General features: G+C 40.1%; 1 protein-coding gene across 1 annotated transcript in view; it reads right to left on the bottom strand.

Annotated features, from left to right (window-relative positions):
* Nucleotides 1-12,446, bottom strand: part of LOC106583018 (nucleolar GTP-binding protein 2) — a 28,628-nt gene extending 16,182 nt beyond the window's left edge. Inside the window, exons 1-7 of the mRNA XM_014166759.3 lie at nt 12,265-12,446; nt 11,779-11,869; nt 11,460-11,554; nt 11,020-11,159; nt 2,959-3,143; nt 2,609-2,675; nt 1,822-1,980 (exon numbers count right to left, since the gene is read on the bottom strand). Of these exons, the coding sequence (XP_014022234.2) occupies nt 1,822-1,980; nt 2,609-2,675; nt 2,959-3,143; nt 11,020-11,159; nt 11,460-11,554; nt 11,779-11,869; nt 12,265-12,328 (801 nt within the window). The 5' untranslated portion in view covers nt 12,329-12,446. The remainder of the gene's footprint in view (nt 1-1,821; nt 1,981-2,608; nt 2,676-2,958; nt 3,144-11,019; nt 11,160-11,459; nt 11,555-11,778; nt 11,870-12,264) is intronic.
* Nucleotides 12,447-15,262: the final 2,816 nt, after the last annotated feature.

Genomic DNA, 15,262 nt, shown 5'->3' with positions numbered 1-15,262 from the left:
TAAGGTTCCGTCAGTGCTCACAACAAGCAACCTCTGACAAAAAGTCCCTCTACTTCTAGTCGAGGTGAAAATGATGACTGGTTCACCTCTGATGCTCACAGGCAATGTGTATTGGAAGAGATTTCTGAACGTTCTTCGCCCAGCATACACCCCTCCGACCAGACATGCTTTATCTACTAATTTTCTGGATGCAGAGTTAAACAGAGTTCAAGTGAAGGTCAAGCAAATCATAGAGAAAGCAGACTGTATTGCAATCATCTCTGATGGGTGGTCGAATGTTCGTGGGCAAGGAATAATAAACTACATCATCTCCACCCCTCAACCAGTATTCTACAAGAGCACAGACAAGGGACAAGACACACACCGGTCTCAACATTGCAGATGAGCTGAAGGCAAATGAGCTGAAGGTATTTGCACTGGTGACAGACAATGCTGCGAACATAAAGGCTGCTTGGTCTAAAGTGGAGGATTCCTACCCTCACATCACACCCATTGGCTGTGCTGCTCATGCATCGACTCTGCTCCTCAAGGACATTGTGGCACTGAAAACAATGGATACACTCTACAAGAGAGCCAAGGAAATGGTTAGGTATGTGAAGGGTCATGAAGTTATCTACCTCACCAAGCAAAGTGAGAAGAATAAGAGCACCACATTGAAGCTGCCCAGCAACACGCGTCGGCGTGATGTTGTCATCATGTTTGACATTCTCCTGGAGGGGGAGTCTCTACAAAAGAAAAATGGCCATATCGCAGTCTGCCAATATGGACAGCCCCATCAAGAGGATCCTCCTGGATAATGTATTTTGGGAGAGAGTGGTAAGCAGCCTGAAACCTACAGCAGTAGCCACTGCACGGATTGAGGTAGACAATGAAATACATCAAAAAGCGTAAAGACTTCTGCCTAAAGCCCATACACGCCGCAGTGTACATGTTAGACCCCAAGCATCCTGGCAAGAGCATCCTGTCTGGTGCAGCGATCAACAAGGCATATGGTGTCATCACTAACGTGTCTCGCCACCTTGGCCTGGATGACGGCAAGGTTCTTGGCAGTCTGGCAAAGTGCACTTCCAAGCAAGGGTTTTGGGATGGAGATGCAATATGGCAGTCGTCCCAACATCTCTCATCAGCCACCTGGTGGAAGGGACTTTGTGGATCTGAGGCTCTTTCCCCTGTTGCCTCCATCATCCTCCAAATCCCACCAACATCAGCCACCTCAGAGCGCAACTGGTCCTTGTTTGGGAAAACACACACACCAAAGCACGCAACAGGCTGACCGATACAAGGGTTGAAAAATTGGTCGCCATCCTGCCACATTCTCTAAAATGACGTTGGATGCAGCTTATGGTAGATAAATTAACATGAAATTATCTGGTAACAGCTCTGGTGGACATTCCTGCAATCAGCATGCCAATTGCACACTCCCTCAATTTGAGATATGTGGCATTGTGTTGTGACAAAACTGCACATTTAAGATTGGCCTTTAAAAGTGTGTAGGCCTTCTTGTTCTTTACTGGCTTTGTATTGTCCCCAGCACAAGGTGCACTGTGTAGTGATCATGCCGTTTAATCAGCTTCTTGATATGCCACACGTCAGGTGGATGGATTATCTTGGCAAAGGAGAAATGCTCACTAACAGGGATGTAAACACATTTGTGCACAACATTTGAGCATATGGAACATTTCTGGGATCTTTTATTTCAGCTCATGAAACCAACACTTTACATGTTGCATTGATATTTTTGTCAGTGTAATACGCATAGACAATAATTATTACCCCCCTACACGTGCATTTGTCTCAGGATAGAGTAAAGGGATCTCTTACCGTGACCCAGGTAGGGATAAGGTCACACTTGTTGAGCACGAAGATTAGATGCTTCCAAGGCTTCTCCTTCCTCATGTAGGTCTCGATGCTCTGCGAGCGCGTACCCATGGGGTCGCGGGCATCCAGCACCTGTATGATGACGTCTGACGAGTCTATCACCTGTGGGTTAAGGAGTGATATTGAGAGAGGAAGGCAGAGTCAGGGTTTAGACATAACCAGGAGTGAGAGTTCGTAGTTGATCTAAACTCATCTCAAATCACTATATTTCAGAAACATTTTTTCAGTGATGTAAAGGCATAAGCATGACTGTCACTGTGGTCCATTTCTCCTCTATGGCAGTGACTCTGAGGCTGCATGACTGCAAAGCCTAGTCAGACTGGCCTGCTTGTTCTTACGCTTGCGTATCCAACCCCATCACTGCCTGCACACCCCAGCTCGCCATCACGGCTAAATAACATTTTAAAACAGAGAGATGCACAGAAAGAATGGAGAGAGAAAAGCAGCTGTGTAGACTAATGGCTTGTTAGGGGATGCGGATGGCTGCTCACAGCTGTCACACGTGATATTATTGGATGACACATTCTGCTATGACATATCGGACATCACGCTCTGAACTTTGATATTCTATTTGTAGAAAGTGTAGGGATGCATTCTGTAATTCATTTCAATATGAGAAACATAGTGGCAAGTTTGCATCCCTGATACCTGCACCGTACTCAGTATCTATTAGGAAATATCAAGGTGAACTAAAATAAACATTCCTAGATCAGATAGAAAGATGCTGTACCTTGTAGAGTTCTCCCCAAATCCTCTTCGACTGGCCCTTCTTGAAGATCTCCTCACGAGCCTCCTCTCTGTGTGAAGATAACATACAGTGCAACAGGTGCCACACCCGAACAATAACCACAGACTGGAACTGCTCATGTGGTCCAACATACAGTCTAAAGCTAGGCTATATTATCAAAACAAAGAAAATGGAGTATCAATCATGGAATTGGGGTAGTAGTAAATAGAAAATGGCTAGTAGTTATTGGTATACCTGAAAAAGCCCAGTACATTTGGAAGGCATTGTCACAGCCAGTCAAAGTGACAGTGACAGTAGCCAGTGACAGAATTAACAGGAGCTACTGCACTCACCTGACCCCGTCGTCCTCTGTGACCAAGTCGCGGTCCTTCTCAGCGCTGTAGGTCTGTGCTGAGACCTCAGCCTGTTCTGCCAGGTCCTTCATGTCTCCCACCATCAGGTTGGGTCGTTTACGCTGCGCCTTGGGCCCAAACGTGGTCTCAAAGCCCTCTGTGTCCAGGATGTGTACCTTAGAGTTCTGCAGAAGATGGTGGCCAAGGGGAGGAGACAGGGAGAGATAATTTAGACAAAACTGTTTGACAGAATGCACTGGTTAGATAACAGGAGGAGAAACAGGGGCTTTTGCTATCTATTTGAGAGGCCATTCTATCACAGCTGCTTCCTGAGGAGAGAAGCAGCAGGAGGGAGACATTAGGAAGACAGACAGGGGGAAGACTTTACGATAGATGTGAAAGATGGATGTGGAAATGTGTGACGATAGATGCGATTATGTCTGTGCTTTACTCTCTTATTATGGTCTTCAAATGGGTGTCTGAGCTCTATAACCATAAGTGTCCTCAAAATGTCTGCAAGTTGTTCAGCTGCCTTGCAGACAAACCACAACCCAGGGGGCTGGAGAAGAGCAGTTCTGTGCTCGCACAACAGATTTACGGCCGCCTGCGTTGTATCACAGAGTGTGGCTTCGTAATGCTGCATGCAATGCAAAATAAATACTTCCGCTAAAGCAACAGTTTCTTTCTCTTCCTCGTTGCGAAGAAACAAGAAGAATAAAAGCCCAACGGCTTGGAAGGGGTTACAGTTGGAACACAACTCTTGGGTGGAACAGTAGTAGAGAGAAAGAACAGTGATGTAGAATTCCATGTGTGTTCCGTGTGAGGTATAGGTTAGGTTATAATTAGTTGGAGCAAACTGCAAAGCTTTACGCGACGGAGCTGGTGGCCATGTTCCAGGGGTTCCAACAATAAACAACGGTGGAGAACAAACACAGCACACATAACCTCAAGTATGCAGTGAAACTGTCAATAAACTGCATTGTCTGAGCCAGATCTGATTAGGAGTTAAAATATCCTCCGACACGGCCGTAAAAGGTAGCCTTAGTCCTATTGCAACTTGGAGAGAGAGAGAAAAACAGTTTACGGATCTTGTCAAAAGCAACGATGTTTAAGATTTCAGCTTCACCTTGACCATCCGCCAGGATGTTTTGGAGGTTGTTCTTTTTAATGTGTCCATCCCCTCCAGTTTCATTCTTCCACCCCTTCTGGTCTTGTTTTGAAGTATTCTAATGCTAAGCCTGGCTTTTTAAATTCAAATCTAACAGTAAATGACCATTTTTCATCCTTGGGGGGGGGGGGGGGCAAAAACTCAAAATACGTGCTACCGACTGAAGACAGAAACTATGGTGAAAACATCACCATAAAATAGAATAAGAGACCTGACAAAGACCTTGGCGAGAATACTCAGCCAACAAACAGTGAAGATCAAAAGACAGAGAACCAAAATTGACATCCAATTAAAAATTATTTATGCAACGTATCTGGACTTGCTCACATTGCTTTGGCATGGGGCTCAATGCCCTAAATGGCGTAAGACATAAAATGTCAAGAGGAGGAAGGAGGAGTGGGTAAAGGAGGGAGAGTAAAATAGGAGAAGGCCATTCATCTCCAATAGCTTTGAGCGTCTTCAAAGGTCTTGCACGCATATGGAGCTATTTAGAGGGAAAAGAACAGAAAAACTCAGTCAACAACAATGTTCAGAGAGAACATGAAGAACTGGACAGAAGTATTGTTTGTAGTCTTTTGGGGCGTTTTTTTTTTTTTTAGCTGGGCGAAATGGACAATAAGTCATATTGTGATAAATTTGACCATGTTGCTCGATAACAAATACAAGAACATTCACTGCCCATTAGTGGCAGGGCTCTGGACAATTACCCAGTAAGACAGATGGCAGCCTATGATTAAAAAAGCTATTATTTCATGTAGCATATACAGGGAATGAAAAACTAATATTTTCATATGAAACCTGTCAAAATAAGATCCAGAATTATCAGATGTATTTTTGGCTCTTCAGAGAATTTGATGACATCTTTGTTCATATTGACCTATAAGCTATATTATTCACATCCTGAGGAAGTGCAAACTCAAAATATTTAGCTAGATTGATAACTCGAAATATTTTTGTGTTTATATATAGACATGTAGGATAATTTATTAATCCATCAGTAAAATGTAGGCTAATGTCCTACAACAACAACTTTTCAGCGCCAGGTGTAGCCTACATGATGTAACTAAAACAGTAGTAGCTTAAAAAAATAATAATTTGCCTGCAGTAGCATTGTCATCAACGGTCATGCTTCTCAGAATGCATCTCTCCCTCCACCATCCACACAGCAGCGAAACAGGGACAGGCAGATACTTTCATAGCAGGAATCAACATAATGCATACTCTATTACTGTTGACCAAATGGTTCTAGAACAATCTACAGGAACGTTGTGTAGCAAAATCACCCGGGGGCGCAAAGTTGGCCAACTGCATCGAACTCTCTCTTGCAAAACACAACTCGATACAGGCAGGTTGGTTCATTGTGAAGCGCAGCAAAATGAGCGGGAATAGGCCAGTTGGAGAGGAAGATCCCACCTGACCTGTCAACCCGTGCATTTTTCACCTCACAAATACAGCCTGGTTAAACCGGAATGAACGCTCAGTCTGGTGTAACCAGGCTCTAAGAAATAGGCTACCTGAGGAAAACAGAGTAACGATTTTACAATAAGTTAACTACTGACTTTCAGCATAAATAAAGAGAAGGGCACTCAACTTGTACCGCACTGACTCAGATGACTGATTATTGGTTCAAATAAAATAATAAGATGATAGCTGGAGTTGTATTGTTAGATTTCAGTGAAGCCTTTAATTTTATTGATTATAAATTGTTATTCAAAAAAAACTAACTTGCTATGGCTTTACATCATCAGCCATCACATGGTTGCAGAGTTATTTATCCAACAGAACTTAGAGTTCTAACATCAGACATACTTTTGTGTATGTGGACACACCTTGAAATTAGTGGATTTGGCTATTTCAGCCACACCGTTGCTTACAGGTGTATAAAATATGAGCACACCGCCATGCAATCTCCATAGACAAACATTGGCAGTAGAATGGCCCTACTGAAGAGCTCAGTGACTTTCAATGTGGCACTGTCATAGGGAAATCTTAATGCTACAGCATACAATGACATTCTAGACAATTCTGGCCTTCGAACTTTGTGGCAACAGTTTGGAAAAGGCCCTTTCCTGCTTCAGAATGACAATGCCCCGGTGCGCAAAGCCAGGTCTATACAGAAATGGTTTGTCGAGATCGGTGTGGAAGAACTTGACTGGCCTGTACAGAGCCCTGACCTCAACACCATCGAACACCTTTGGAATTAATTGGAACGCCGACTGCGAGCCAGGCTTAATCAACCAACATTAGCAGCCAATCTCACTAATGCTCAAAGCTGAAAGTCCTCGCAGCAATGTTCCAACATGTAAGTGGAAAGCCTTCCCAGAAGAGTGGAAAATGTTATAGCAGCAAAGCGGGGACCAACTCGACATTAATGCCCATGATTTTAGAATGAGCTGTTGTCCACATACTTTGGTCATGTAGTGTATGTGCAGTGTCCCTCAGGGCAGATGCCTTGGGCCGTTACTCATCTATTTTTCCTTTTACAAATGTTTTACCACAAAGCTATAATGACTGTATGCAGATGAGTCCACACGCTACATTTCAGCAACCAAAGCCAGAGAGCTCACTGAAATTCTAAATAAGGAGTTAGTCAGCATCAGAATGGGAGATTCATAATAAACTCGTCTTAACTACATTAAAACTAAAAGCATTGTATTTGGTTCAAAACATTCTCTAAGACCTAAACCTCAACTGGAGTTGGACATAAAGGTGTGACCATTGAGCAAGTTGAGGAAGCTAACCTCCTAGGTATTACATTGGATGGTCAATTATCATGGTCAAGTCATATTAACAAAGTTTTGGTGAGTATGGGGAGGTGTATGTCTGTTATAAAAAAGATGGTCTGCGTTTGACACAAATCAACTGTACTAGTTGTTCAGGCTCTGGCCTGGTCCCATCTTGATTACCGTCCGGTAATAGGGTCAAGTGCAGCAGAGAAAGACCTAGCAAATCTGCAGCTGGTTCAAAACAGAGCAGCACGCCTTTCCCTTGACTGTACATAAAGAACTAAAATCGACACCATGCATGCCAGTCTTTCTTGGTAGAGGGTTGATGAGGGATTAACTGCTTCTGATCTACTTTTTATAAGAAATATTACTGATGAAAATTAGAGGTCAACCGATTGATATTTCAAAGTCGATTATTCAAGGATCAAAAAAAGCCGATACCGATTAAAATCGGACAATTACCATACATACATACACACAGCTGAAGTCGGAAGTTTACATGCACTTCGGTTAGAGTCATTAAAACTCATTCTTCAACCACTCCACTAATTACTTGTTAACAAACTATAGTTCTGGCAAGTCGGTTAGGGCATCAACTGTGTGCATGACACAAGTCATTTTTCCAACAATTGTTTACAGGCAGATTATTTCACTGTATCACAATTCCAGTGGGTCAGAAGTTTATGTACACTAAGTTGACTGTGCATTAAACAGCTTGGAAAAGTACAATAAATTATGTCATAGCCTATCAGAAGCTTCTAAAGCTAATTGATATCATTTGAGTCAATTGGAGGTGTACCTGTGGATGTATTTTAAGGCCTACCTTCAAACTCAGTGCTTCTTTGCTTGACTTCATGGGAAAAAAAATCAAAAGAAATCAGTCAAGGCCTCAGAAGAAAAAAATAAACTGTAGACTTCCACAATTCTGGTTCATCCTTGGAAGCAATTTCCAAACGCCTGAAGGTACCATGTTCATCTATACAAACAATAGTACGCAAGTATAAACACCATGGGACCACGCAGCCGTCATACCGCTCAGGAAGGAGACGCGTTCTGTCTCTTAGAGATGAACGCACTTTGGTGCAAAAGGTGCAAATCAATCCCAGAACAGCAGCAAAGGACCTTGTGAAGATGCTGGAGGAAACAGGTATAAAAGTATCTATATCCACAGTAAAATGAGTCCTATATCGACATAACCTGAAAGGCCGCTCAGCAAGGAAAAAGCCACTGCTCCAAAACCGCCATAAAAAAAGCCAGACTACGGTTTGCAACTGCACATCAGGACAAACATCGTACTTTTTGGAGAAATGTTCTCCGGTCTGATGAAACAAACATAGAACTGATTGGCCATAATGACAATCGTTATGTTTGGAGGAAAAAGGGGGAGGCTTGCAAGCCGAAGAACACCATCCCAACCGTGAAACACGGGGGTGGCAGCATCAAGTTGTGGGGGTGCTTTGCTGCAGGAGGGACTGGTGCACTTCTCAAAATAGATGGCATCATGAGGGAGGAAAATTATGTGAATATATTGAAGCAACATCAAGACATCAGTCAGGAAGTTAAAGCTTGGTCACAAATGGGTCTTCCAAGTGGACAATGACCCCAAGCATACTTCCAAAGTCGTGGCAAAATGGCTTAAGGACAACAAAGTCAAGGTATTGGAGTGTCCATCACAAAGCCCTGACCTCAATCCAATAGAAAATTTGAAAAGCGTGTGCGAGCAAGGAGGCCTACAAACCTGACTCAGTTACACCAGCTCTGTCAGGAGGAATGGGCCACAATTCACCCAACTTATTGTGGGAAGCTTACGGAAGGCTACCCGAAACGTTTGACCCAGGTTAAACAATTTAAAGGCAATGCTACCAAATACCAATTGAGTGTACGTAAAAACTTCTGACCCACTGGGAACGTGATGAAAGAAATAAAAGCTGAAATAAATCACTCTACTATTATTCTGACATTTCACATTCTTAAAATAAAGCAGTGATCCTAACTGACCTAAGACAGGGAATTTCTACTAGGATTAAATGTCAGGAATTGTGAAAAACTGAGTTTAAATGTATTTGGCTAAGATGTATGTAAACTTCCAACTTCAACTGTATGTATTTCTAATAATGACAATTACAAAAAAAATGTACTTAATATAATACATCAATAAAATCAATTTCGTCTCAAATAAATAATGAAACATGTTCAATTTGGTTTAAATAATGCAAAAACAGTGTTGGAGAAGAAAGTAAAAGTGCAATATGTGCCATGTAAAAAGGTAACATTGAAGTTCCTTGCTCAGAATATGAGAACATATGAAAGCTGGTGGTTCCTTTTAACATGAGTCTTCAATATTCCCAGGTAAGGGAAGAGTAGCAACAGTGCTGAAATGTGTCCATTTACAGACAATTTGTCTTACCGTGGACTTTCTTTCAGAGATACTTTTGTAACCCTTTCCAGCTTTATGGAAGGCAACAATTCTTAATCTTAGGTCTTCTGAGTTATTTTGTCTGAGGCATGGTTCACATCAGGCAATGCTTCTCGTGAATAGCAAACTCAAAAAAAAAAAATCTCTAATCTCGTCTCATTGATTCGACTCCAGGTTCGTTGACTCCTGACTCCAATTAGCTTTTGGAGAAGTCATTAGCCTAGGGGGTTCACATTTTTCCCAACATACAATTATGAATGTTTAAATTATGTATTCAATATAGATTCAAAAAAATACAATTTGTGTGTTATTAGTTTAAGCACACTGAGTTTGTCTATTGTGACTTAGATCAGATCAAATTTTATGTAAAATGTATGCAGAAATCCAGGTAATTCCAAAGGGTTCATACTTTTTCTTGCCACAGTACCCGGAACATTTGCGTTGTAACATTATTCTACTAGCATCTAAATTTGAATGACTTGAGTGAGAAAGATGAACATACAGTACCAGTCAAAAGTTGACACCAACTCATTCAAGGGTTTTTCTTAATTTTTACTATTTTCTACATTGTAGAATAACAGTGAAGACATCAAAACTATGAAATAACATACGGAATAATTTAGTAACCAAAACATATTTCAGATTCTTCAAAGTAGCCACCCTTTGCCTTGACAGCTTTGCACACTCTTGGCATTTTCTCAAACAGCTTCATGAGGTAGTCACCTGAAATGCATTTCAATTAACAGGTGTGCCTTGTTAAAAGTTAATTTGTGGAATTCTTAATGCATTTGAGCCAATCAGTTGTGTTGTGACATGGTAGGGGTGGTATACAGAAGACAGCCCTATTTGGTAAAAGACCAAGTTCATATTATGGCAAGAACAGCTCAAATAAGCAGAGAAACGACAGTCCATCATTACTTTAAGACATGAAGATAAGTCAATCCAGAAAATTTCAAGAACTTTGAAAGTTTCTTCAAGTGCAGTCTCAAAAACCATCAAGTGCTATGATGAAACTAGCTCTCATGAGGACCGCCATGACTGCTGCAGAGGACAAGTTCATTAGAGTTACCAGCCTCAGAAATTGCAGACCAAATAAATGCTTACAGAGTTCAAGTAACTGTTCACTGGCTATTTGACCAAGAAGTGATGGAGCGCTGCATCAGATGTCCTCCGCAATCACCCGACCTAAACCCAATTGAGATGGTTTGGGATGAGTTGGACCACAAAGTAATGGAAAAGCAGTGCTCAGCATATGTGGGAACTTCTTCAAGACTGTTGGAAAAGCATTCCTCATGAAGCTGATTGAGAGAATGCCAAGAGTGTGCAAAGCTGTCAAGGCAAAGGGTGGCTACTTTGAAGAATCTAAAATATATTTTGATTTGTTTAACACTTGTTTACTATATGATTCCATGTGTTATTTCATAGTTTTGATGTCTTCACTATTATTCTACAATGTAGAAAATAGTAAAAATAACTCTAGGGGTAATTAATATGGTGTTTTATTTTTTGAAAGAAATTGAATATTATTTTAGATGATGTACTAAATATGGGTTAAATAAAAATAAAAACTATTTATCAACATATTGTTCAATGTTTAAAAAAAAAATAAAGGCCAGTGGTTATTCTGTGACATGTTTTGCAACGGTATTGTTTCAGTGTCCTGATACTAAACCTGGTATCGATGTCAAAATGCTGGTATCGTGACAACACCACAGTGTGCTCAAATTAATGCGCCCCTGCTTGGTACTCACGTGTGCCTTGACTCTGTCGTGCAGGAGGGACATGGGCAGCCTGCTCTGTTTCATCACCACGCGGTATGGGTCCTTCTTCACCACACCCATCTCATCCTGGAACTTCTGTAGGGATGACTGTTTGATGACCCGAGTGTTTGCTGAGACCAGAGGGGAAGAATTAACCAGTGCGTGTGTGTGTGTGAGTTGAGGCTGCCATCTTATCTCTCCGTACACAGATATTTAAAAAAAAGGCATAAAACAGATTTATTCTTACAAATCAAGGGTTTGCTAGTCATTATTGACAAGAACTCCACCATTCTGTATAAAGTTTCAACTAGCCAATCAAATGCTTGACAAATTGCCATTATACCTGTCCAATCAATAATAAAAACAGACCCAAGAGAATGTGTGGATTAACCTGAGACAGTGTGGCAATTGCAGTTAACAGCACTACTCACCAAACCATTTGATGTTGGGCTCCACTCTGGCCTGTGTCCCATCAGCCACAGTGGACTGGTACGACAAACGCTTGATCACCTGGCCTCTGTTGTTGCTAATGGCAGAGGAAAGTCAGTGGTCACAAAACCAGGTGCATGGAAATTATATTACAACACAATCATTAAAAAAAAAAAAGAATGAAGAGGAGCTACATATAGAATACCAGGAACTGGTGTGCTTTATCTGGGTAAAGTGTCAACCCCTGACCTGAGAGTTACATTAGCATTAAAGTAAAGAGTTAATATGGAAGTGTAACTTTTTTTTTTCTTCATCATTTACCATCTCTGCTTTTGTCTGTACATATTCAGACGCCTGACAGTTGCCCGGTCCCTCATGCTGTTGCCTGAACCTGCAGGAGTCTTTGGTCGGTCTGTAAAAGGTAGAGTCGTAAGGTTATATGCCACACAGTGTTAGGTGTGTTGTGGTATTTTGGGTTAATTAATTGTCAGTGTCAGAACAATATTGGAAATCCATATAAAAAGTGTGGTTCTCAATTTTGTTATGGAAGTTACGTTGTGTTTTTGGCATAAAGTTAAACAGAAAGTGTAGCTAAATTAGCTAGTTACTGAACTAATTATGTCAGTGCCAAACATATATGTATACGTTTCCATTTGTAGCTAACACTAATGTCATATATGGACCAAATGTTTCTGTGTAGTTAGACGAAACAGACAGATCAATCAGAGAGAAAGTCTATCACGTTAGCTAGCTAACATTAGCTGTAAACAAACAGTAACGTTACATCACGCATGGACTGTAACTTACCAGGATTACTGCTGGCCGCCGATGTGTTTATCGTGCTTTTCCCCTTGAACCGTGGCTTCACCATCTTGACAGGTTATCTGACACACACACGTAGACAATATACTCTAAATGTCAAGTTATAGCTTCAACTTCTTCTATGTAACCGAACCACGTGTCCTAAACCAGAGTCCCACACATTCCGGAAGGACGTCATCAGAGAGCGACAATACATGTGTTATTAAGTATTAAGTATACAAACAGGCAATGATACCATATGCTAAGGGTAACAACAAATTACAGATTATACAAAGACCTTAAAATATATACATATATTGATTGTTTTAACAGCTTTCTTATTAGAAGAATGTAGAATGGTCTTAATGTACTGTTCAAATTCCTTACAGAAAACACGGAAGTGTGTTTTTATTACTGAATTTACATTTATGAATATGACATTTTTCCATTAGCACAATTAGATTTATGAGGTAAAATTGTGAGTGTCTTTTTTTTGTCTTTTTGTCTTTTTTTTGTCTTTTTGTCTTTTTTGAGTTTCTTCAGGTAATGATTCGCAGGGTAATACTTATGGGTCATTCTGAGAGACCTATTTGACCTCGTTAACAAGCAGGTATTTGTGTGGTAATAACCAGACTTTTCCCCAACAGATATTTTAGACAGATGTATTCCATTAAGTTGTGACATAAGGAATGGATACAATATCCCTTTGAAATAAAGCACGTATAGATCTGTTCTGAGGGAACAAGGATAAACACATTTTTCCTACTGGAGAGTCAACTGGATTAAGCGAGGGTAGGTCAAGAAGGTGAGGTCTGGTTACACCTCTAAACAACATGAGAGTTCCAGATGGAATAGCATCAAAGACTATGGCAAACTCTCTAGGTGTAACAGGGATATTGTAACGAGCTAAAAAATTCCTCATAATTGAGTAACAATCCTTCTACATTTAAAGTTGACTCACCAGCAGAATATGATTATTAAACCAGTTGTTAAAAAATAAATACTTTTTTCTATACAAAATATCCTTCCAAATGAAATACCTATGCAGGGGAAAAAAAATCATATTTATATATTAACGACCACGCTAAGAATACTTGTCTATGAAAAGCAGATAATTTTGTAGGAATCTTATCAATGTTATCCAGGCTGCATCACATCCGGCCGTGATTGGGAGTCCCATAGTGGCGGCGCACAGCGTCGTCCGGGTTTGGCCGGGGTAGGCCATCATTGTAAATAAGAATTTGTTCTTTACTGGCTTGCATAGTTAAATCAAGGTTAAATACAATTTTAAAAACAATAATTACAAAGTAACATAAAATTGAAGTCACCAAAACGGGAGAACATACAATGAGGGATGAAATTCCAAATTGAAGTTAGATTCTATAAGAAATGTTTATCCCAATTTATCTTAAGATCTTAAGATATTATAAGGGATGAAATTCCAAATTGAAGTTGGATTCTTTAAGAAATGTTTAGCCCAAGTTATCTTAAAAGTATTATTCAAAGTGGAAAATCCCAAAAATTGAGACCACCATATTCATATGTGTTCATAATGACCGATTTCCTAATATAATGTGTACGATTCTTCCAGATGAAGTTGAAAAACATCTGGCCGACCGCTTTACCTATTTTGTAGGGACTGGGCTGCATAAGTAAGTCTGGAGATACCTTCAGCTTTAGAAAACAATGCTCAACCTTTCAAGGATAAATCACTTTGCAAACAATGGTTCAACTACTTTTTGTTTTTTTCAATAATATAAAATTTAATGAGCATCTTTCCTGTTGATCCTTAGATATGGTAATCCCAAGGTATGTTACTTTTTCCTTGACTGGAATATTGCATATAAAGGGTATCACACTTTAGCAGCAAACAATTCACACTTATTAAGGTATAGGAAAAAAACAGATGCTTTGGAAAAAATATTTATCGGCTGCTTTAGGAATCTGGTCAGCATCTTTCAAAAAGAGGGTGGTGTCATCTGCAAGCAGACTTATGATAATATCTCTGTCAGCAATAGAGATCCCTTTTATATCGCTGGATTTAACAAAACTTGAAAGAAGTTGGGTTGCAAGCAGGAAGAGGTAAGGCAAAATTGGCCAACCTTGCCTAATTCCTCTTTTCAAATCAAATCTAGGAGAAATGTCATGCTTTAATTTAATGGAACTGTTTCCATTTACATAAAGAGTTTTAATAGTACTACAAAATAATTCCCCAAAGCCAAATTTCTCAAGGGAGAGAACTAGAAACTCATGTTCCACTGTATCGAAGGCTTTATAAAAGTCTAAGAAGACAATAAATCTCCGAAGATTAGATCAGAATAGTCAATAAGGTCTAACACAAGTCGGATATTATTAGATATATGTCTATTCCTCATGAAGCCAGATTGGGTCTCTTCTATAATTGAGTCCAATACTGCCTTCATTCTTTTTGCAAGTATAGAGGCTAATATTTTGTAGTCATTATTGAGCAGACAGATTGGACACCAATTATCGAGGAGAAGCAAGTCTTTCTTGGGCTTAAGGATACTGGTAATCAGACCTTGAGTCAAACTGGGAGGGAGAGCATTATTTGCAATGCTTTCAGAAAAGACCTCCAACAGAATTGGAGCTGACTGTTGAGAAAACGTTTTGTAAAACTCAGCAGATATATCATCAGGAGACATTTTATTTTTAAGGTGTTCAATAGAATAAATTATCTCTTCAACTATAATAGGGTCATCACACTGTTCCCTCTCAGCCTCCCCAATTGATTTCACATCCCCCAGAGAGTTAAAAAAAAGATTTGAGGACATCTCACAATACTTAGAACTATATAAATTCCTGTAGAAGTTACAACTAAAGTTAGAGATTAATTTGGGATCATCTGTGATGAGACCATTCGTATTTAATTGTTAAATTGTATTCTTTTTAGAGTGGTATTTTTCTAAACTGAAAAAATAAGATACATTTTGTTCACCCTCCTCTAGCCACTTTTTCCTAGATCTGACAAAGGCTCCCTCTGCTT

This window comes from Salmo salar, chromosome 02, assembly GCF_965601325.2.
Source record: "Salmo salar chromosome 02, fSalSal1, whole genome shotgun sequence".
Taxonomy (NCBI): Eukaryota; Metazoa; Chordata; class Actinopteri; order Salmoniformes; family Salmonidae; genus Salmo; species Salmo salar.
Note: the sequence above shows the minus strand (reverse complement) of the source record. Positions and strands in the feature narration are given on the sequence as shown.